The sequence below is a fragment of the Amphiprion ocellaris genome, chromosome 14 (assembly GCF_022539595.1).
Source record: "Amphiprion ocellaris isolate individual 3 ecotype Okinawa chromosome 14, ASM2253959v1, whole genome shotgun sequence".
NCBI classification, from domain to species: Eukaryota; Metazoa; Chordata; class Actinopteri; family Pomacentridae; genus Amphiprion; species Amphiprion ocellaris.
The window spans coordinates 17,151,606-17,176,302 of NC_072779.1; the positions used below are offsets into that span (position 1 = coordinate 17,151,606).

A 24,697-nucleotide genomic window follows, 5' to 3' on the forward strand; every position below is an offset into this window, starting at 1 on the left:
CATTACTCTGACTTTTGTTTCCATATACTGCATTTAACACCATATACTGGATATATTGCTGCATTAAAGTAATAAATATCTGTGCTGTCTTGGATATAAATGACTTGAGATTGTTTACAGACACAAATGCAAAAAAAAATGACATTAATATTACGCTACCATCTGTGCAGTTTTATGTTAGCACACTGCAACGAACGCCCACACTTACGGATGTGTTTCTCTGTGCTGACTGCTTCTCCATATGTGTGATTAGATTCAGGATCTGGCAATCCGGTGCATCCAGAAAAACATTAAGAAGAACCGTGGTGTGAAGGACTGGCCATGGTGGAAGGTCTTCACCACAGTGCAGCCCCTCATTAAAGTCCAGCTGACGGAGGATCAAATGCGAAGCAAAGACGTGAGCAGACCCCTCACCCTGTAGATTCCACTCAGTTAGACAGCCTTTAATGCACTTTTAAAATGCATTACCTGCTGCTGCAGTAGGGCACTTCCTCTCATCAATGCTTGACATTTCTTGTAATACTTAATATTTCACAGTTGTTCTTGTAAAATAAAATGTATCTCATATCTCTATTTTTCTGTGCTCCAGGAGGAGATACAACTGCAGAAAGTGAAGCTCGAGAGGGTGGAGAAAGAGCGAAATGAGCTGAGACTGAACACGGATCGATTGGAGAGCAAGGTGGGTCGACTCGCCCGTGGCAGCGCATTCTGGGAAGATGGTGTTTGAGATTGGCGACCGAGTTATTTTTGTTCATTTTAGTTAAAGATCTAATTGTTTCCTCGCGTGGGAACTGTTTTGCGGTTTTGTATAACCCCTTGTGTGTGTGTTCCTGTGTGCGTTTGTGTTCAGATTGCTGAGTTGTTGGCAGAACTTGCTGATGAGAGAAGCACTAGTGAGTCAGCATCCCAGTTGCTGGAAACTGAGACCTCAGAGAGACTGCGCCTGGAGAAGGACATGAAGGATCTACAGGCACATATACACAAAAACACAAGCTCCTTAACTCTGTAGTATTAAAAAACTGTCTAATTTAGTGTGACTGACATGCCATTTTTTGATTAGTGGCTGAATTTGTGCATTCCAGGTAAAGTTTGACACCATGAAGAAGCAATTAGAATCACAGGAGATGGAGGTGATGGAAGCACGGCTTATGAAATCATCAGAGCTGAACGGGGAGATGGACGATGATGAAGATGCTGGTCAGTTGAGTTAGAAACTGCTTGCTACCATTTGGACACCAGAGAGACTCCCCCTTATCCATGTGTTTAATTTGGTATGCAGAATTTGAAGATAATGTGAGGATGTGACTTCTGGTGAATTTTTCTATCTCCTTGATAACACAATCTTGGTCATCAGTGTTTTTAAGCACTTGTGTAAAATTCGCTAATTAATTGTACCTTGTGACACTTGCAGCAGCTTGCCTAAACCTGCCTAATGGGCATGTCAGCTCAGGTCAGGAGCATAATTTACTGAAGCGCTCATACTGGCATTATGTGCACAGTTTGAAAAATCTCCCTTATACTAATTGTAGCTGCAGGAATGAGTGGCTTTGTTCGGCTGTTCCAGCAGGAGACATGGCAGTAAGACTTGGTCACATCTTGCCTAATGCTGTTAAGTATATTTTCCAAATTTGGGATTTACCGCTAGGGGATTAAGATGTTCCCTCCGAGGCATACAACTAATGCCTGTTGCTGATTGGTCTCCCCCTGCTGGGAAAGAGAGTGCCTGCTGAGAGCGTATTGTCCGTGAGGCTTTTTCTCTGCATTCCCACCCCCTTCAAACCCACCTCAGCAGACAAGCCATTACAGAGCATATCAGAATTCTTAGATGAATGAGAAAATAATCGTTGGGATCAGAGCTGGTGGCCCTGCAAGTTGTCATTATGCTATATATATGCTAATGAGCAGCACTGATGGAGGAGCCGGTGTTGGTATGTGAAGGAGAAATGGACAGCCTCTAAAATGATAAGGCTTGGAAATGAACCTGAACCTGAATGTCTGCCTGGCCGCTGTTACAGTTCTGATAGCCTCTGACAGCTCCAGAATTAGGGTCGGCTAAGAACTGTGGAAAGTGCCACTTAGACATGTCCTTCTCTAACTACTATTGTGGTGTGCTCTGAATTCTTACCTCAGGTTTATTCAAGATTAGAGTTGAAACGCAAAGGCTGCTTTGTAGTTTCTTGTCGAATTTCTTGACCTCATAAGGTCAGGATTTGATGAAAGAAGTTTTATTTCCTGAGAGATTATATTATTTCGGTCCTCGACTGTGATAACCATCGCAGCCAGTGCAGTGCACTCTATAATCCACAGCATCCATCATTTCTGAGCTTTTGAGCCTCTTCCTTTGTGTACTCGGCTAGGTCTGCATTAAAGGCAGGAGACACCCAAATGTCACACAGACATTTTCAGAATTGTATGTCTTTCCTCCAGGAGGCGAGTGGCGGATAAAATACAATCGAGCCATTCGCGAAATGGACTTCACCAAAAAGAAACTTCAGCAGGAGTTTGATGACAAGCTTGAGACAGAGCAGCAGAGCAAAAGACAACTTGAGAGAAAGGCAAGAAAAAAATAGTGATGCTAACTTCACATGATTGAATACCAAACACTGGTAACCTTTTAATTGCATAAATGTGACAGAAATAATGTGCATTGAACTGTGATTAAAGAGTAGTAAAAATCTGTCTTTGTGTGCATGTGTTTGTGTTTGTGTGTGTGTCCTCAGCTGACTGATTTGCAGACAGATAATGAGGATGTGCAGCGCTCTGTGCAGCAGCTGAAGAAGAAGTGCCAGAAACTGACTGCCGAGCTGCAGGACACCAAGCTTCATCTGGAGGGCCTACAGAGCCGCAACCATGATCTGGAGAAGAAACAGAGAAAGTCAGTTTCCACTCCTTTTCTCACCCATCATGCCTGTCTATCTGTCTGTCCTTCTGTCTCACACAGAAGCACATTACAGACAACTTATCTCTGCTTTCTCCTTGGAATGCCCAGTGCAGGCCCACTTGCATAACACTAAAGTTTTTCTTTAATTTGAATAGTGACTGAGATGTTCTGTAATCTGTGGAATTGCATTAGCTGAGAAAATGACTCAGACTTTAAGCACTTGAGAAGCTATCGCTGTGGCAGAATGTGATCTCTCCCCTGTGGCTAATTGAAGATGCTCTGTGGGTGAAATTATTTTCAGCTGCACTTCAGAGAGAAAAACAGGGAATTACAACGAGCTGACAGCATGAAACACTTAGCTGTTAAGTTCACTAACCATAAGTGTTTCTGCCCCAGACAATTGAAGAAAACATTTTGCACATTATTACGACCCAATGGTAAATTGATGGCGAATGGAAGGGGATAGAAGTGGAGGCTAAAATAGAGGTAGAGCTAAACTGATGTTCAGACATTAGTATGCTAGTAGTAACATACTGAAATCTTCTAAGTAACATATGACATACTGTACACATTTAGTGAATGATAAAAAGAACATTTTCTCTGAAAACTGTCTGTATAAGCCATATTTTTTGTGCCAAATGGTCTTACATAAGGCTACTTTGTGAAATTATAGTTTGAAATGAACCATGCCAGTTCTGAAGAATAACTCGGTAGGTATCAGTTTTATCTGTTACATCTGCTTTATTAGATTTTTACTGCTGCATCGCACTGCAAATTAGCACATAATTACTGGTTTGTGTAATTACAAATCCGTCAACCCTGTGATGCTGTAGTCTTATTTAAAATCAACATTGTCCTGAGCTGTGTTTCACCGTGTGTGGGTTTGTGCATCCGTGTGTGTGTTCCAGGTTTGACCTGGAGCAGAACCAGGCTCAGGCTGAGGTACAAAGGGAGAGGAGCCAGAGGGAGAAGCTGGCTCGAGAGAAAGACATAATGACTGGTGAGATGTTTAACCTCCGCCAGCAGCTGCAGGTAAGCTACTTTACAGTACGCACTCCAGACGAGCTCTGATGTCCTCTCTCGGGGACAGCGCGTCTGGTCTTTTCTGCTTCCTGTATGACATAACTGGGCTGGTCCAGATGTGCTGTGCGTCGTTTTACCGTGTCTCTTCTGCTCGCAGGACAAGGACACCGAATTGTGCGCCGTAAATGTAAAGGTGCAGCAGCTGGAGGCAGAGCTGCAGGATCTGTCGTCCCAGGAGTCCAAGGACGAGGCCTCGCTGGCCAAGGTCAAGAAGCAGCTTCGTGACCTCGAAGCCAAGGTGAAAGACCAGGAGGAGGAGCTGGACGAACAGGCTGGAACCATCCAAATGCTGGAGCAGGTACAGGGTGGTGCAGATGTGGGACTTTACACCAACGTGGAGAGTTTTTATCCCTAAAAGCTGCTTATATATCGCTACACTGGGTTCTTAAACTCCACAGAGGTTAAAAGTTATGTAGCTTTTGTTTCCATTTTGTGACCGTGTAGTTATTTCATGTGTTGTTATATACGTGTCCTCATCATGTACTCAGGCCAAACTGCGCCTTGAGATGGAGATGGAGAGGCAGAGGCAGACCCACTCTAAAGAAATTGAGAGCAAGGATGAAGAGGTAGAAGAGATCAGGCGGTCCTGCAGTAAGAAGGTGGGTGTTCTCACTCTTTCATTTGTAGACATTTTTCTTCTTCATGGCCTCTCTTTCCTGAAGTAACAATTAATCAGGCCTTCTCGAGGTGGCCCTGAGGAACACACACTCGTGTTGACAACGTGTGCTGAAGGCTATTGTACAATCTTGTGCATAGTCCAACTTATTAAGTTGTTGAATTGGTTATTTCAAGTTCATGTTGGTTTTCAGAGTGTGTTTCATGTTTCTATAAATGCACTGTATTCATCAGAAGAAAATATAGCTAATATTAGCCACTAATTATCAAGTGTTCGGAACAGCAAGCACAAAATTGGCTCAAGTTTTTACACCCACCCAACAACTTAGATGCTTCATAGTTTGGAATTTTAAAAAATAAAGAGGATTTTACAGAATAAAGTATCATTTTTGATGGTTCTACAGGCTAGCAGGTCTGCTCAAGGGAAGATCGGTTTGTCTTTGATGTGTGAGAGCAGCCTTGTCTAACAGGACGGTCGATGGTGTGCTGTGTCTGACTTTGTTTATCACTCATCATCTGTTTGCTCATCTTGACACTCTGTTTCATGTGTCCTGCAGCTGAAGCAGATGGAGGTACAGCTGGAGGAGGAGTACGAAGACAAGCAGAAAGTGTTGCGTGAGAGAAGAGATCTGGAGTCCAAACTGCTGAATGCCCAGGACCAGGTACTTCCATCACTCTGCCTCTGGTGTCTGTCAGTGCAGTTAAGTGTGTGCGATTTAGTGTGGGCCACTTCTTTTGATTGGAAAGAAAACACTTGTGAGTCTGGAGTAGTGCTATGGGTTTTTGAAGGAGGACTGGCAAATGTGTGTAACAATACTGCCTATAAAGGAGTGGTTTGTCATGCAGGTGAGCCAGAGGGATGTGGAGACAGAGAAGAGGCTGAAGAAAGACTTGAAGAGAACCAAAGTCCTCCTGGCTGATGCACAGATTATGCTGGACCACCTGAAGAGTAATGCCCCGAGCAAAAGGGAGATCGCTCAGCTCAAAAATCAAGTATGTCACCCTGCTGAGCATTTGGACTGTGCCTCAGCAGATGATGTTATGAATGCGTAATTTACTTACTGATGCAACATGCCTCTTTGTCTCAGAGTGTAAAAAAACACGCAGGTTGACAAATCCTCGGCCATATCCTACATAGATGCTTGATCTTGGCCTACTGATGTTTGTCCTTCCTCCCGATTAATTCCTTCCTCCTGTTTCTCACAGCTGGAGGAGTCAGAGTTCACCTGTGCAGCAGCAGTGAAGGCTCGAAAGGGCATGGAGATTGAAATAGAGGACTTGCATATCCAAATGGAGGATGTGGCCAAAACAAAGATGTCGGTGAGTCTGTTAACAACGAAGGATGCAGAGTGGCATTGCGCAAATTGCTTCCAAATTTGTATTTTTCGTGCATTGTTTATCTGTAACTTAATCAAGAGTGTGTACAATATCACACATTTACAGATAATGAAATACACCTACCCCTTTTTCATTTTCCAATTTTGATAAATGAGAATGAATTTGCATAAATGTTTCTGTATCTTCCTTCTGATGGGCAAATAGAAACAAAAACAACAATGTTAATTAACTGAGGGCTTGTGCCTATCAAATTTTCACTCTTCAAAATGCAGCGCGGCTCTAACATTAATATGCATCATCAAGCCATGGGTAGATATTAAAATAATAAATGCCCTTTGGCATATGTCTGATTTCAACTTTTGCTCTAATGGATAAATAAGCTTTGTCGAATGTTTTTTTTTTTTTTTTCCCCTCCATCTGCTCATTAATGGCTGTCTCATGAGAGTACTGCCTACATTTTAGACTCATAGACTGAGGATGTTTGTGTCTCTGGGGATGACACACAGAGTGCCGTGTGCCTGTGCTTTGCTTGTTAATTGCTGCATTTATAGCAAGGGAAGGTCTTGTAAATGTCTGAGATTAGAGAATGCATATTGAGGGCCTGAGTCTCTCCCCCCCTGAACACAGCGGATGAACTCTAAATAGGACATGACCAGTATGCTGCACTGGCTGCACTTTTCCCTGCCTAAATGAGCCAATTGATTATCTCCAATTGGTCTCATCCTGCAGCCAGAACCCTGTCCAGATTGTGTTTCATTGCCATTAGATGAGATTCCAGGACTGCCACGGCCTGGCCAGCTAATGACCATTTATCATATTCAATAGTTCATGAATAAATCCTGTCATTTTATAGTAAAGTGTGTGTTTCCTTCTGTGTCCTTCCCATAGTTGGACGAGCAAGTCGGCCGGCTGCAGAGAGAGAAGAACGACCTGCAATCACGCATGGAGGAGGATCAGGAGGATCTGAATGAGCTGATGAAGAAACACAAGGCTGCTGTTGCCCAGGTAGCCTGACTTGTCAAACAAGCCAGCAAAAAACAGTGCAATTGCGTTAATTTTCTTGCATTTAGTTTGAAATGTTGTGGGCGTGCTTGGGGACAAATGCATGAAATACATGAAACAATGTTGCTTAATTACTATGCAAAGAAAAGGTAACTGTATTCAATTAAAATTAAAAAAAAAAATCTAATCAGATGCTCAATAAATTCAGAAAAAAATGTGGACTATTAGTAGTTACAAAACACATTTTTGTATCGGCTAAGGAACAATTTACCAACAAACCAGGTTTGCCAATGTTTGCGCTTGTAACGTGAGACATCCGCTCTTTAGTGTCCAGCTAAACAACACCAATACTGATCCATGCGTGCTTCAAGCCCAGCTGGTTGAGGTGCACTTCATCATAATTAATGAAGCAGCATCAGACAGCAGCAGGATCCATAGGAGGGTCTCCAGGGGTGAGAGCTGTGTGCATTGACACACAAGGCAGCGGTGACTTCATCAATTTGGCTTGTTATGGTTCTTAATTACCCAAATATGGAGCCAGGATTATTTTTTAGATTTTAAGGTAAATGGAACCTTGTGCTTTTCTCACCTCAGACAAGTTAGTCATCACACACAGAGTCTCAGTTTATAAGCTGCACTCTAATCACTTCCCACTTATCGGCTCCTCTGGTTTTGTCCTGAGCTCCGTCACAGCTGCCAGGATGTTTTTATTTTACTATTAGTAAAAGTCTGATCTGTTTACTGAAGTTTGAAATACTGTTCTGCCGTTTCGAGTTTTTAGTACGGAATTCTTTCCATTTCACAACATCACAGCAGGATATTTGCAATCATGAAATTATTGTGCATATGGATGTTCCCAGCACCTCTAATCATTTACATAACTACCAGAATATGGCCCCAGGTAAACTTATTAACAATGACAACACATTAAGGCACAATAACTTGCTGTAGGTAGCTGATTAAAAATTTGAATTTGCAACGTTCACGAAATAATAAATGAGCACATCAGCTACACAGTTGGCAGATTTGGGATGATTATTGTTAATTATTGTTGCATTGTGGGGATTCATGAGTGAAGTTTTCCTTTCAAGTACACTGAAAGATATTTCCTGTGGACTTATTTTAAGGGGTCAGTTCACTCAAATTATTATTAAATCAAATTACTGTTAGATGTTAATTATGAACAATTATTAGATTATATAACCTTCTCTCTCTGTCTAACCACACAGTAAACAACATCATGCCACCTTTTCAGAATCTAACTTAAGCTTGGAGCTGCATTTTGGCAATCCCACCACACACATTCATGGAAACTTGGTATTATGGGATGTCATTGAATTAATTTATCACTGTGACACTTAAATTAAGATGGCGACTAACAGGTAGTCAGTAATTGTTTCAGAATACACTTTTAAAGTATCCCTCCAAACCCCGGCTGTTGAGGATCATTTTCTTACATCAACATTCTGTTCCTTTCTGCACTACAGTGACTTTGAAGTTTGGAGGACATGTTCTCCTCTAAACACAGTGTGTGCTCTGAAATCAGGGAGATGCAATCTGCTCCACTGTACTGTAGAGCACATGACAAATGATTTGAGTTTAGTGTGTTTATTAGCCGTTTACATTAAAGGTGATCTTCTTTTTGGATAATTCAAGCAGACGTGGACACTCGCAGCTCCTTTGCCTCTATCACATACACACCCCAATTATTGATTTTGTGTGTCTGTATGTGTGTGTGTGTGTGTGTGTGTGTGTGTGTGTGTGTGTGTGTGTTTACTAGTCTGCCAGGGACTTGAGCCAGATCAGTGACCTGCAGGCCCAGCTGGAAGAAGCCACAAAAGAGAAGCAGGAGATCCAAGAAAAGGTAAAAGGGGATATTCAAAAGCAGAACAGATGCCTGCCAGGAACCTGCCTGCGGCCTCAACACTTCTCTCTGATTAGGCTTCAGCTATTCACAGCTTCTCTGATTATTGTGACCAAAAAAGCTTCGTTTCTGTGGCAGCTCTCCACTCAAAATTGCAATGCAGTTCACATGTAAAAAAAGGGAATCGGTGACAATTCAGAGTCAAGGAGAAAAATGCTGTTCTTCTGCGTCTCATGTTTAAAGAAAAGGGTAATGCACACAAACCCTGCAGCTCGATGCCTCGATTTGATTAATTAGATAAAATTAAAGCACTCATTCTCATCCTTGTAATGATTATCTCTCATCTTGACCCAGCAGCGTCTGTCTCTGCGATTAATCTCATTTGCGGTTTTGTTTGCTTTTTGCATTCATTTTAAAATATCAGAGCGTGACGCGGGTTGTTTGTTTATCGAGTGACTCAGCAATTGATGTGATTAAATGCGATAACTGGACATAATAGCGAAACCTTGTTACTGTGCACTGACCGTTTTACCGATGATTCATATGATTATTCGAATTATCTGAAAAATCTCGAAGGTGCCATTTTACTCCAACGCATGAAAAAGGCCCTCACAGCAGATGCTCACTGTCAAGTCATGTGGCAGATGTCAAATTACTAGTTTGCAGAAAGCGGTGGCCTTGTGCCACTCATTTTGTGCCTTGTGTTTCAGCCCCAAGCACTCTACTCTATATACATGATTATTTATTACACATGCATACATTTAATCTCTTTATATTTTGAAACGCATTTAATATAATTGCAATTTTATGAACAAAGACGCAATGCCCACGTTTAAGTACTGACTTGACCATCTCACAACAAAATGTCAGGTAGCTGTGTTAGGTTTTACATTTATATGCCGTAGTTACACGTGAATCTGAATTACACAACTGTGGCTACCCAAAATCATGTTGTATTTTATTGTGAAAACTTAAATTTCGCATAAAAATCTGCTGTCTTACTTTAGTTTTGCTGTAGGTTAAGTCTTAGGTGAATGTTGCCCAAGACTTTTATTTGAATTTTTCAGCTTTTGCTAGACAATAAGGCCAAAAAAATATTGCCATGATAAATTTTACCGTGTTGATGGATATAAATGCATCCTATAATGCTCCACTTTCCCAGGGCCCTCTGTGCTGTGCCCATATGGAGTGTATGCTGTGCACATGCACAGTTTGTTAGGAGCATATCCCCTGAGTATATCTTAACAACTTCTGCACTGTGCTTTAAGGCGCTGTAGCTCTGGCATAAGTAATGGCTTCAGATATGTGCCTTTAATATGTATTAACGCAAGTGACTGTCTCAAACAAAGGGAGGACTGATTGTTGTTTTAATTAGATGTTCCTGCATACGAAGAGCTGATATTAGCGACAGGGGGAAACTCTTTGCAGTCTGATCAACCCATGCACGAGCCCAGTATCACATGTAATTGTAACAAGTGCAGCAAAATTGGTTCATTCATGAAAAACATTCTAAAGATCCAGATTTAATGAACGCTTACCAAAGAACTTCTTTTATTTCCTTACTATTAACTTTGGATATGCTTTTCCCAGCTGTGTCGTACTCTGCATTATTTTAAGTTGCGTAATGTTCTGGACTGTCGGCCTGTAGCTATAAGCTGTTTTTAGGCTACATGTGCAGCTCCAGGGATGGCAGTATCCGTCAGTCGGAGGATGAAGCCTGCTGACTGTGGTGATCTCCTGACCTTTTCTCTTGCAACACTAGCAGGTCAAATTTTTTCACTTATTCTGCGAAATATTTCCATCAGATGGCTTAGCGGTAATTTTTATGTGCAGACCTTCACGATTCAGATGCACCAGACACATTTTTACCTGCTTAACATCAGCACAACAGTATTGCCACTGTGCGCATGCTGACACTTGCATGTAGCTCAAAGCTCTGCTGTGTGGCTGCAGAGTGTCAGTGTTGTTTTCACGCTGCACATTGTGCGACCGGCTCGCAGCTCACTAACTAAAAGCTTTGTGTTTGAATTATGTGACCGTTATAAACCTGCAGCTATACTATCCTTGTCTGATTTAGCCTATTTCTGGGCTGATTGGGTAAATTACTGTATTCCGTGCTTCAGGTGTCAGCTAATGGTTGAGGCTCGGCATACATGTGGATTCATGTGGTAAAAAAGGTTAATGCAGCTGATTAAGGCCTGTGTTGATAATAGGGCTTTTATCATGTTTTTCTGATGGAACACTGTTTGTTCAGAGCATAACCCTCCAACATCTCAGGCATGTCATGTGTTAATGCATACCCGTTGCGTCTTTGTTGATTCATTTGTTTGCGAAATGAATTTCTTGTGGGCTGCTGAAGCAGAATTTAGCTCGATGGCAATCTTTAGCTTGTGTTTGCATGCACATTATACAAAAATCTAGCTCAGAGTTACTGGACTTTGGGATTTTTATGGAAATGCAGTGGACTAAACAAATAAAACCATCTGCTGCAAACAGAATGCGTTTCAAAGCACTGAGCTCCTGCCACTCCCTAACAGCACACCCTGTTTCCTATCATATTAACATATACGTATGCCAAAGCTCCGGGCCACTCAAGGCCCACCCATCAGAATATTTTTGGCTCCACTAAAGACACTCAGCAGGCTGTAAGGCATTGTTAGAACCTGCCAGAGTAGGCAGGGATAGCTATCTGCAGCATCTGACCTTGAAGTGGTTATCTCAACACCAGTAGGAGGGAAATCTGGCTTCTTTACTAATATCAAAGGAGAACTCCAAATCCTCCTTGTCTCAGATGCAAAGTCCCTCATTAGGTGCCATGCTGCCTTTTAGGCTGGTTTTGTTGTGACGTATCTTTCTTCCTTTTATCAGTCATGAGAAAACGATTCAGATGGAACAAACGTGCTTTGCATGAAGCAGAGCCCCTCTCTCAAAGCCTGTGAAATTACTGTGACTTGCTGTTACTCAGCCTGAACCACAAGCTCTTCTTTTGACCATTAGTGGTAGATTGGGGGCTTATGTAGGGCTCATTATTCAGACTGGGAGCACAATATTTATTATATTTACCCGGATGGATTGAATTTACACAAAACGGGTGGAAAACTGAAGATTAATTTACTTTTAATACATGCATATAACATCAGCACTTCCTCTTTAGTTTCGTAGAGAGGAAGCAGAAAGCAGGGGTCAAGAAGGAGGCGCGCTGCGACCGTTGCTCTGTAGGAAGCGATTATGTGTTTTTATGCCTGTCCGTGTGTGTGTGTGTGTGTGTGTTCCCCTCCTCCAGCTTCATTCGCTGCAGAGCCAGCTAGAGTTCCAGGAACAGTCCATGGTGGAGAAGTCGCTTGTGAGCCGTCAGGAGGCCAAGATCCGTGAGCTGGAAACCAAGCTGGAGTATGAGAGGACGCAGATCAAGCGCTTGGAGGTGAGATGATGTTGCTGGCCTTGTAAAATGTAAATGACAATCTTTGAGAAACTATAAATGGGAATTTGACATTTAATTTTCTATTTATGAAGAGATGGAGGTAATAAAAAATGAGGGTATAGTGTCTCTTGCCTAGCTTCTTATCTTGGAGGTTCTGGTTTAGGGAAGCATCCATTAATAGATATCAGTCAGTCAGCTTATCCTCTTTTTTCAAAGTGTTCACTTGAAAAATTAAACAAAATCAAGGAGCAAATGGACAACTCATGACACCAATGTTAAAATTGGAGTTCTGTTATCATTAGTGGTAAATGCAAACTATAGCTGGCAGGGGACAGACTAAAGGATTATTGCAGAATGAGGGAGACAATTTAGCCGGAAGCTGGGCTCACACTACAGGAATTTTTAAAACATAATAGACTTTGAATTCAGGTTGCGTCACAACAATTCACATATATTACATTGTAATACATTACAAGATCAAAAAAAATAATAGTGGATGACACAGTGAGGATATTTACTAAGATTACCGTTCCGGAGATAGCAAATAATGGAGCAGTGTGCAACCTCATGTGGTCTCATGGTATATGGAAAGAGAATGAGACTGGTGCAACTGTTTGCTATCATAATGGTTTCCAGTGAGAATAAATTAAAGCAGAAGGCAAAACGAGTCTGGATGAGAAACTAGTTAAGAAAATACGATGAGCATTTGTTGTCTCTTCTGCAGCCAGAACTGATGGTAAGTTTGAATATCTGTAGCTAACGTTAGCCTCAAGACCTGGACTATTTAACGTTGTTTGGCAGCAGCATCCCTTGCTCCAGGCGGGAGTGTAATAAACGTAACCATCCTGATTATAACTCAGACATGTCTGATATTAATCGGTGCTGCACCAATGAGTCCGCGAGCAGCTCAGGAGGTTTAAGGCTGGATCTGTAAACCCTTCACATTACCAAATAATGTGGGCCGAGCATCAATTTAGACCAGTGTTCTCCTCCGATTGTCAGGAAAGGTGAAACTGGGGTAAATTGGTCCAAAACTCCACCAGTGAGACCCTGCCTAAAGAGTGATTCACTCGTCCATACTGTATGTGACCCACCTAATTCACATCAACTGCTCCCCAGAGTCTGGTGGGTCGTCTGAAGGAGAACCTTGAAAAGATGACAGAAGAGAGAAACCAACGCATCGCTGCAGAAAACAGGGAGAAAGACCAGAATAAGCGCATGCAGAGGCAAATGAGGGACATAAAGGAAGAAATGGCAGAACTGTCCAAGAAGGAGGGTGAGGCGAGCCGCAAGAAGCACGAGCTGGTAGGTTCTTGGGTGCAGAGTGACCTGATAAGGATTCACCCGTGTTTCTGCTAGAGGAGGTAACCATGTTTCTTCTGTGCTGTAATCCATTTACCAGGAAATGGACATCGAGAGCTTAGAGGCGGCAAATCAGAGCTTACAAGTGGACCTCAAGCTAGCCTTCAAGAGGATAGGGGACCTGCAGGCTGCCATTGAGGATGAGATGGAGAGTGATGACAATGACGACTTAATCAACAGGTACAGCACAGCTTTAATCTTCTGCAAAGGAAGATGCACTTACCTCAGTAGATGTGTAGTGTGTGCTTGGTACACGTACTGCAGTGTAGCTCCAGAGGCCTGGAGCACCACAGCACACTCTCTTTGTAAGTTGCAAGAAAGTTATTAAATGAGAGCTGCTATTTTTTTTTTCTTTTTTCAGTAGGCTGTCAATCACAACCTGTTTCTTTTTATTCTCCCACATCTTCCTACATCAATTTCTGCCTATCCTCTTTTGTACTCTGAGTCATTCTACACTCTGTCTGTTCCCCAAATACTTCTCAAATGGTTTAATTTGACTGCCTGCTTCCGATCTTCTGTCTCTTTGCTGGTTTTCCCTGTTTGGTTACTCCTTCCCTCTTTGCAGTGGGGTTGAGGGTTATGCTAGCTCTGGGCCCACAGAGGTAAACACTGACTGCAATAATACAAACCTCTAAAAGGAAGACATTACAAATACCAGCTGTGTTTGAGCAGGCATGAGATGAATTACAGAGCCACTGCTTTACAGTACATTGGATTTGTTATTTTATGTAAGTGTAAAAACTGTTTATTTACTGTTTTTCTCATTTGTGTATCTCACCTTCTCTGTGTTTCTTTTTCCCTCGTTCCCTTTTTGGTGTCTTCCACACTTCTGGCAGTTTGCAAGACATGGTGACAAAATATCAGAAAAGAAAGAACAAAACGTGAGAATGGAGAACGCATCCTTTGTCTCAGTCATTATGTTTCTTTTTTCAAGTGTGTTTTTTTTCTCACCCATTTCAGCCACAAGAGAGAATGATGCAGTATTCCTTATCCATTCAGTTTGTAATAATGCTGTGAGGAGAAGTCATTTTGAACAGAATGAGAAGCAGAGTCTGTGTTATACATCTCTGATAAAAGCTATGCTTAAAAGATAGACCTGGTGTTTCATTTTATTTCATTTTATTTCGTGCCAAGTGTCTAGAGGTGTCAGTACACAGTCAGCCTCCTTGGAAATTACAGCACTTGCTTTTTTTTTTTTACCAGAGGAACAAGAATATTTGAAAAACCTGATGACAAGTGTGGTACTTTGTAAAATGTTAGAAGAAATGTAAAATTGAATAGAAAATGTACTGTAACTCCAAATGTCATCATCATATCTCCTGTACACTGATCTCAGTTCTTTGAGCGATATGACCCAAATAAGAAAAATCAAAAAGATCCACAAAAATAATAATAATACTTACGGTACTACTGCATCATTGTCTCCAGGATTTAATTTTTTTTGTTTTTTGTATCAAACACCATCCTCTGAAGCTTCTGCACACGCCATCATGCATTTGTTTTTGGATCAAGGGATTAAGCTGTTGCATGCATCTTTTGTTGTTGTTTTTTAACAATCTTCTGTTCCTGTGCAGCTTTTCCAAAGCACATGCAACAAGTCTCACTGGGTTAGTATCATGAATGTAGACATGCACCTATTATACATCCATGTGAAATCATAAATATAGCATTTGATTTAGAAGGAATTCATTTAATTTCCTGCAGTTTCACACTTCTTTGTAGGACATAGAGAACTATAAACATTTTTTACTGTTGAAGATGAACAATTTCACACAATCTACAATTTTGCAGCTTTAAAAATGAGCAGATATGTGAATTATTTGCTTTTCTGGCTTAATGTAGTAGTATTGTGTATAAGTACTAGCATGGTGGGAGTAACGTACATGTGCTCTGGAAAGCCTTTAAGCATTTAAATGTGTGAATGATGCTTGTGACTGTGAAATGATGAGCACACTGTGACTCCATGTCCGTGGCTGCAGTCAGCTACAAGACAGTGATGGCACAGTGCACCCACCGCTCAGACATGTTAACTCCAGGCTCAGCTCTTCATTTCCATGCATGCAAATAGTCTACTAAGCCAATCTCATTTCATAGCGCTGTGTAACATTTAACTTTAAACACAAAAGTTCACCTTGTCTCGCTTTTAAAATGTGTAGTCATCGATTATGAATGTTAAATATGTTCTTTTGACTGACTGAATCCCATTTTATTTCCATTTTCTTACAATGAAAGGAGTTTTTTGCGGCATGTTAAATAATTTAAACCTTCATCAGAGCGTATTAAAGTCTTCAGTCAGTACCCGTCCATAGTTTCCCGCGTTAACCTCTGATTGCTTCTTCAAAGACACATGCCGTCGTGCTCTTTATCACTCTGCTTTTTTGTTATCAATTTCTCATCAGACAATCCATGTGTGTCGGTGTTCTCCTTTTCTTTTTGTGCAACTCAACGAAAAAGAGCAATGATTTGTCATGTTTACTTAATTGCATTTTCCCCTCCTTCTACATCATTGCATTAGCAGCATGGATGAACAATAATGGAGGAGGTGATTTTTATTCTAATTGTGAAGTGAAATTTCCAGATGATTTACATTACTATTCAATATTTTGTTTCAACATGGAGGTTACAATAGCAGGATTATTATTTTTGTAGGGGAAGTTAAATTAGTGTTTTTCAGGCTGGGTTTCACCTCACAGATTGCAGCACACAACGTTACGACATATGTAAATCTTTGACCTGGAAAAGTTGCATTTTTCCCGCAAAATGTATTAATTGTAAGGTTAATTACAGCATAGATGTGTGGTACATACTGTTCACATTGAATCGATACCCTTAAAAAATATGTTGTTATGCTTCCATTAGTTCGGTGCTAAACTGATAGAACTGAGCCATACGAGATTTGATGCTGACTGTAAGTATTTGTGACAAAGATTTACAACCAGTGCAGGTCAATTGTCAGAAGCGATTAATGTTCACTTCTAAAGTCCCGGGGCTTGTTTGTATCTACGAGCCTCAGGACTGGTTAGCTACTAGTGTGGGGCCAAGGACAAATCGTTTGTGACACCATTTGCACAGCACTCAATTGCAAGCCACCTTTTATTTCGCGCGCTTGTGTGTGTTAGAGAGAGACGGGAAGAGGGAGATGATTTTTTTTTTTTCTGCTGTGGGCTGGTTTCAGTAGTTTGTTGTGTAATATATCATGTTAAAATTCACAGCATCACAGAACTGACAAATGGGCAAGTGTGTAATCAACTTGCAAGTATTAATGAACCTATTATCTTTTTTTTTTGGTGGCCTTTTATCTGTTGTGTTTAGTATGCAGTAGAGACGAGGGGAGGGGAGAATAAAGGGGTGACATAATAGCTTAACTTGGGCTCACAATTTTCGCTTGTTGCCTCATGAGGCACCTCTGAAACTCTGAAATGAGGAGGCCTTTGTGTAGAAAATAATATAACTAGGCCATTATGTCTTTCTGGGATCATAATTACCTTTGTCCTTAGAAAGTCAGGGCCCTAGGTTAAGATGTTGAGGCTCTTATAATAGTAAAACTCTGATGCTGCTTCCCCTCGTGATATTCAGTTCACTAGAGCCACCTTTCTTGTTGCTTCTCGGCACTGAAAAAAAAAGTGAGGAGGGAGCACACTTTCTTCTCTGACAAATAATGATTGAATGTGTGCCACCTCGCTTGGTGACAAAGGAGAGGGTATGCTGTTCAGTGGGACACCTACATAAATGCACATATGGTATGTGGACGAACGATCGAGCTCAGCAGTGTGGCTGTCATCTCACATTTTGGAATATTGTGTTTGCACCTTATAAACATTTTGCAGCATGTTCCAGGGCTCAGATAGATAAGCTTGCATGCAAAGAAATGTCTTTCACCTGCATCGCTATTCCTCATTTTTAATGATAGTCAGCTGTCTGTACACACTGTCTGAAATATGTCAACAATTCGGTGATATACAAGGCGAAGATTGATGAAACATGGGCGTTTGAGAGCTGCTGTACGCGAGGCTATAAATACAAGTTAGGTCTGCCATTAATCAAGAACTACAAATTGCACCTGCTCCACAACAGCCCTGTCATGGAGTGTTTTTAATATCCAGTTTGTTGTCTTCAAGCCAAGAACTGTGTCACGGAGAATGTAATTTTGTCAGACCTTAGCACAGAAACCCACATCAAACATACTTTAGGCCTTCAGAACATATGGGTCCCTGCGCAATTACAAAACTGTTTATGTGAAATGTGAAAATATATTTTCACACGTCAAGCAGCCAAGGAAGGCAGTATATGTAGCAGCGCAAGGTTGGAAGCAGAGTGTCCGTAAACAAAGAACAAGAATTTCTCCCTGAATGCATTTTGACCATGACGGCAGTGTTGACTTAGAGGTTATGCCACTCTACTCTATTCTTCCTGTCACATTAACCTTCAAGAAGAAAGGGACGCATAATATAGAAAATTCACCACAGATTTGAAGCAAATGAGTGAGGATTGACCTTGTGCAGGTGGGATCTGCTCTGCTTTTTCATCAGGATCCGCAGGTCTCTGTATATTGATTGGTATGTCAAGTGTTGGGCCATGGGGCTGTCTCACTGCTCCGCTTTAATAACGATCACTAGAGGTGACATGCCGCACAGATGCTAGCGGCTTAGAACCATCCAAACAAGTTAATTATACCTCCAAGAGCTTCATCAGAATATTGTGTATTCACTTCTACATTTGCACTGCATTTGTTTGTTAAACAGACAAGATGTTAGGAAAAAAACAAAAAAACCAAATCAAGAATGTGTTGAAATTATTGTATCGCAACTGTTACTTAGCTGCAGTCTGTCTGATTTCGTTGCATCATATTAACGCCTGTTACTATACGAGAATGAATACATCTGTGAAACTGCTAACAAAAAGCTTCTGATATGTGAAAACTAATCATTACTCAGCTTGTGTAATTCCTACAATGTAACACTGCATAAAATATTCACATAACAAGTCATTTATTATCATGTCTTTTCAGAAAATCTGTCTAAATTTATTCCAAATTCTTACACAAGGCATATTGAGGCTGTTGATTTTAGTGCCAAGCAGTAGAAGGAGGATTTAGTAAAATTGTTAAAATAAATTGTTTGGAAAATATCAGTAATGATCTCACTTAACCGAACGATTCTTGCACTTGAAGATGTAAAACTGACATGTTGAGATGAATATTTTTGCTGTGTAGAACTGAAGTCTTTGATGCTCTCCACCGACTCTGACTGATTGTGTTTCTTTGCAGTGGGGACGACACAGAAACAGATTCGGAGGTGGAGGACCGTGTGGATGGAGTTAAGTCTTGGCTCTCGAAGAATAAAGGCTCCACCAAGACTCTGTCAGATGAGGGAAGTCTAAAGAGCACCAGGTTATTCCTTGCATTCCTTTTGCATCATGTTAGATGGCTGTGTATATCCGTGTGGTTGAAACTATACACATTCCCAGCCTTAAAGAGGCCCACGATTACCTGGGGCAGTTTGCAACAGAAGGATGGGTATTTCATGTGATTAGGTGTCATCTCTCTCTCTCAGTAATCTGTCTAATGACAGGAGGCAGAATGGGGAAGCGGCTGCTGTCAAATTTATCGAGGTGGCCCGTGGCCAGTTGGCACGCCTGCTAAATGATGCCGCTGCCACAGTTAGATAGATCTTCTCACTGGTTGATTGCCTCACTTTCTACAGTGTACACTGTGCATAACAGCAATAGCCAGAGGTACTGTATATGTTCCCTGACTCTTGACTGGTCCCAAGGACACAATGAAAATGACAGATTTGTCCTGCAAAAATTTTACCCCACAGAGTGTGAAAGTAACAAAATCTAAAGTCTCAGTGGCCCCAAATCCGCCATAAATGTTACATGAATTTTAAGATTAGAATTTATCCTTTAATTATGCAAATTGTTGATTGTCTCTGGTGTCAATTTTATGACATAACCCTTTAGATATGCAGCAAATGCCGATGCCAAGGAGATGAAAGAAGGTAAGGAGAAGATGAATGACAGCAGTAAAGATGGGAAAGAAGTAGAGCAGAGCAGATCAGTGTCTGTCATGAGTTCCTTAAGCTACCGGAAACGCTCCAACCTGAAAGACTCCATTGGGGGAACAGGCGATGAGAGCTCCCTGTTCAGCACTCTCAAAGAGCAGCCTGACACTCCAGATCACTCCTCCATTCGCAAAGCCAAGTCAAAGTCTGGAGAGCTCCAGGATGATTGGAAGAAGGCACAGGAGGACTTAGATGACAAAGGCTCTGTTATCTCCATGGCCTATTCTGAAGCCACGAGCAGAGCCAGGAAGGGCTTAGACTCCCGTTGGACTTCCCGCAGCAGCCCTGAGTTTGACAAGGAGTCCATGGTGTCCTCTGTGGCTCCCAGCAGGATGTCCACCAGGAGAGCAATGGTGGACATGGATGATGACAATAAGTCGACTATCAGCAGCGTGAGCCGCTCCAGCCCTCGATCGCTACATCGCAGCAGCTCGTGGAAGGATGACCGACGCAGCAGCTCTCGCTTGTCTCTTGCTCGCAGCTGTGGCCTCAGTGAATTTGGTCTACATGTAGATGATGACGATGATGATGATGCCCGAAGTGTGGCTTTTAGTGAAGGGGGGACCTCAGCTTACAGTCCACGCTCCCTCAGTCGCAGCTTTTCTAATCCGGCTCAGCCACGCTCCTCAGACAGCGCTCTGCCAGACTCATCGGACATCAAAACAGTCAGCCACCGAAACTACCTGGACCCGGATTTGGAGGCTGCAATTAATGAGGTGCTGAGCTTCAAACCCATAAAGTTCAAGCGCAGCAAACTTGATGAGTCCAGTGATGATGAAGACAGTGAGAAGAAGGGGCCTGGAAGTGAGGACAGTAGAAAGAAGGGCGACGATGAGGGATTAGGTACATCTAGCCTGCTTCGCTCCTCCTCAAGCTCGGCTCTGGACTACGGCAATCGACCATCCAGCACCCTGAGCACCAGCAGCTCCCGCAGTCGTAAAGATAAAAAAAGCAAAGCCCCATCATCGGACTCCTCCTCCTCTTCCTCCTCTTCCTCCTCAGATGATCGCCACAGCAGAAAGAGCTCGAAGGGGAAAAAGAGCAAGAAGTCCAAGAAGAAATCTAAGAAGAAACAAAGCGAATCAGAAGATTCGTCTTCCTCTTCTGAATCTTCCTCCTCCTCCAACTCCACCATCTCATACCGCAGCTCCAGCAGTGTTAAAAGAGGCCCGAAAAAAACATCTGAGGATGAGAAGGAGCTTGCAGGTCGTGGACGTTCTGGCAAGAAGGACACGAAGAAGAAACAGAAGATGGATAACCTGGTGATGAAGTACCTCTACAAGCCTGACAGTGACTGATTCCAACAGAAGAAGGTGATGCTTGGTGTGAGAATAACCCAGGAGTCTGGCATGAGTACAACTGATTCAGGAGGTCTCACCTAATATACTAACACTGTCTGCCTCGTGCAAGAGTTTTGTGTTTATTCTAACTCTGAGAATAATCCTTGGGATATACGACTTGTGCTAAAAAAAAAAAAAAATCACATTAACCAGTTAGAACCCAAAAAACAACTTTTTTTTTTTTGTTTTTGCATTTTACTGTATTTACTTCTAGTTTGCATTAGACACAGTCACTTCAGTTTCATTTCTAGATGCCATTATAAACTGCTGCTGATGTTGCTTTTGCTTCAAGGGTAGGAAGTAATCCATCATTGCAATTCATCAGAGATTACTTTTCTCTTTCTGCCTTTGCATTTATTTGTTCCACTCTCATCCGTCACAGTGTTGCTTTTCTGTTTTCTACTAAGAGGAATTGCGTCTCTGCAAATGTGAGCGTTTTCTCCTCATGTTGTGTTTGACGCAGTTATAAGTACATCATGTAAAGAGAAGAGTGTCTGTGACTCTTCATGTAGCACAAACAGATGCTGGTAATAAGGCAAAAAACAAGATAGCACCCATTTTTCTTTGTAGGTGCTGACTGTTGAGGGTTGAGGTATGATACAACGATTCGCATCATAATTAAAATGCTAAAATTAGCCATAAGCTTCAAAAGCTATCTATTTTAAGAGTAATTATACTGACAGTTTGAGTGTCCCTCATTCTTGTGTGGCTTTAGAAATGCAAGACGTGTTGCTCGGTGAGTAGGACAGTTGTCCTTGAATAGGAATATGACTTTTTTATTTTTTTTCGCACTGGCTTCTGATGAGTTATGGCAGGATTAGCATGCTAGATATAGATCACATGTGCTCCTGTCAACAACAAAAAATGTTTTAATATCAGGAATGAATGCCAGTTTTCCATCTGTGTTAAAAATTTCAATCGAACGTCACTGTAGAGCTTCCACACTAACAATATGCCATTCCAAGGCAAATGTAACCAAATCCAAGTATTGAATATACACTTCTTTTAAGTCAAATTGTCACTTTTGCCGAAGATAAACATGCTTGGAGGTAATCTTTTGTTTCACAACCGGTGCTGCTGAGGCAACAAAAAGATAAACAATAATTTAGAAAACTGCTCATTTAAAATCACCCCTTTCATTAATTAGCAGCAGCACTTTATTTGAATTTTTGTGAAAACTTAAATGCAGATTTTTGAATTTTATGTGTCGGCGCTTCCCTTTACCAACTTGCACAGCTTGTGACACTCAAATTGGAGACATCACAGCTGTCCAAAAACATGACATGCAGCAGTTTGAGTGACAAAGCTGGAACACATAGTACTTCAAGTTTTTTTCAGATATCTAAAACATTAAAATACATAGGTTTCACACTGTGGATAATTGTAAATCAGTTGAAGACCTGTGCATTGGTGCCAAAAGGCATGCTTCAGTTGTTTTTGCTTGCTCTCCTTAGGGTGAGTATTAAAGAGCACTGCTGGCAGTCTTGACATACTGAAATGTCTACAGTGGATTCAGTTGTCATTTATGTCATGCTCTGAAGGATTTTTATATTATCAGTTGCTATGGCAGCATAGTGTAAGGATGTAAAGCCTCTTTTTTAAAATAGCCTTTAATGAATGTGGCTTGCAGAAGCAAAGGGAGTATAGAAAGCACAGTATTGTTGCTCACATCCCTTTAGATTTACTTCAAAATCTGCACCATTTACTAATATATGAACAGCGTGATACTCATGCATGGAAAGTAGAAGTGTTTGTCTTGCATTTTTTGATATCGACTTACCTTTATGGTGTTTATTCTTCAAAAGACGGCATTGGGAGTTTCTGGTAATGATTTATGTGGAATCATGCTGGTAATGCTTTCTCATCTTGCACCATAGAGCAAGAACATTTGATGCATTTTTCCCATTTAATATTTAAAAATAAAACTTAACAAAAAAAAAAAAAAATCATGATAACAATGTGCAACACTTCCATCAACGTGTTATTTACTGACTGCAGTAAATAGCACATTTTGCAGGCTGAAAGAGTGCCATCTTGTAGCCTGAGTGCTGTTTGTGGTCTCCTGTGTTATATTTTTATAACTTTTCTTTTTTTTATTCTTTTTTTTCAGCCTTCTACATTTGCTTCTAAGTTTCTATAAGTCGCCCAGTGATGATATAATGGTGTGTCTGTATGTGTGTTGACCCCTGCAGCCCTCCTGTGTACCGGAGACACCTGAGTCTTGGCAGATCTGATGAAGAGGATGAGGTGGACAGAGACTCCAGCAGGCAGCCGCTGAGGCAGAGCGATGGCGAAGGCTTAGCGGCAGAGAGCTCGTCGTAACACACAGCCAGGCAACCTTGTTCTTTCTGACAGCAATCACACAGGAGGGACGTGATTCTTTCCCTCTGGCTTTATTACAACGTTCCAGTCAGCAGAGACACGCCAAGAGCACTGTTTTTAGCCTGGACACTTCATCATACTTTACTTAATATGGTGCACCCATTCGCATCCTGGAGTGGTTTTGCTTCTAAACTCGGCTTCTTCTTTTAAGTTTTATTTGATGCAACATATTAAAAAAGTCAGTCATATAGAACAGTAAATCTCAGTACTATCGCAAGACCTTTCTGCCACTACTTTATTTGTAGGAGCTGCTTTTCAGGCAAATTTAAGCACCCCTCTGCACTCTCCTCTGACTATTCAGATAGCTCTGCCAAGAGGATTTAGATAAGCCTGCTCTGACTGGACTTATTTAAGAAGGTCTGACCAACTATTAAGATTATTCTTATCTCTTCCCCATTAGTGTGGACTACTGAGATGGGAGGAATTAACCTATTTTTAATTAATTATCTTGCTGTAAGTTTACACGTGGCTCTTGTTGTAAGTTGAGATCTTCATCGTTTGAAGAAAGTGATGCCAGGTCACGATTTAAAGTGAGATCATTTTTGGAAGTAAATTATAAATCTGAACTAAGCCGTTAGATATTTAAGGGTGACTCCTGGTTTATATATCAAATGCTGAGAAATGGATTTAAATTTTGATCTAAAAGTGTATATATATATATATATATATATATATATATATATATATATATATATATATATATATATATATATATATATAAAAATATCTATTAATATATGTGGAATCAAAGGCTTTACATGCTATTCAAATGAAATAAGATTTTCTAAAGCTACTAAGAGAAGTATAAAGATAAAGTTTATGTCATATTTCTGTTTTATTCTTATCTTTAAGTGGAGTGCAAGCCGGAATGCTTTTGGGTTGTCATATTTCTTCAAGTTCAAAGAGAATGCATTCATTTGCTGTTATAAAGGAACTTTCCATAGAGCTTTTTAGGTCTGGCAGATTCTCAGATACAGAAATGAAAAGTGGTTTATAAAGAAGCATAAACACTTTGTACTGTGTATGACAAATTATAGTTCCTTTAAATGTTGTATCTTGCAGAATAACCTTCTCAGTTTTGGATATGCAGTATAATAAGACTCTTTTGATGTTTCAGTTGCAGGAATTGCTGCGTACAGTGCAGATTGTCTTGAGTTGAGGGATTTTTTGGCCATATTGATTCAAGCAGTAAAATAATTACATAGTTTTTGGTACAATATGATCTTGCTATTTCAAGGTGCCAAATATCAGCATATGGAGATCAGATGCCATTAAGGTAACAAATGTTTGCGTATTAGCAAAGCTTGGTTCTGGACTATTAGAGCTGCCCTCAAAATCATATAGTGA

General features: G+C 41.0%; 1 protein-coding gene across 9 annotated transcripts in view; it reads left to right on the top strand.

Annotated features, from left to right (window-relative positions):
* Positions 1–23,550, top strand: part of LOC111571749 (unconventional myosin-XVIIIa) — a 57,560-nt gene extending 34,010 nt beyond the window's left edge. For 6 of the 9 annotated variants that reach the window (XM_055017056.1, XM_055017057.1, XM_055017058.1 and 3 more), the window contains 21 exons: positions 254–397; positions 590–679; positions 851–970; positions 1,083–1,197; positions 2,428–2,555; positions 2,721–2,875; positions 3,790–3,913; positions 4,062–4,262; positions 4,453–4,563; positions 5,137–5,241; positions 5,426–5,572; positions 5,786–5,899; positions 6,806–6,922; positions 8,700–8,783; positions 12,067–12,204; positions 13,324–13,509; positions 13,607–13,746; positions 14,403–14,447; positions 18,833–18,955; positions 19,528–20,941; positions 23,161–23,301. In XM_055017056.1, coding sequence (XP_054873031.1) covers positions 254–397; positions 590–679; positions 851–970; positions 1,083–1,197; positions 2,428–2,555; positions 2,721–2,875; positions 3,790–3,913; positions 4,062–4,262; positions 4,453–4,563; positions 5,137–5,241; positions 5,426–5,572; positions 5,786–5,899; positions 6,806–6,922; positions 8,700–8,783; positions 12,067–12,204; positions 13,324–13,509; positions 13,607–13,746; positions 14,403–14,447; positions 18,833–18,955; positions 19,528–20,926 — 3,786 coding nt within the window. In that variant the 3' untranslated portion in view covers positions 20,927–20,941; positions 23,161–23,301. Of the gene's footprint in view, positions 1–253; positions 398–589; positions 680–850; positions 971–1,082; positions 1,198–2,427; positions 2,556–2,720; positions 2,876–3,789; positions 3,914–4,061; positions 4,263–4,452; positions 4,564–5,136; positions 5,242–5,425; positions 5,573–5,785; positions 5,900–6,805; positions 6,923–8,699; positions 8,784–12,066; positions 12,205–13,323; positions 13,510–13,606; positions 13,747–14,402; positions 14,448–18,832; positions 18,956–19,527; positions 20,942–23,160 lie in introns of all 9 variants that reach the window. The other 3 variants (XM_055017063.1, XM_055017059.1, XM_055017065.1) reach the window with 3 other exon arrangements.
* Positions 23,551–24,697: the final 1,147 nt, after the last annotated feature.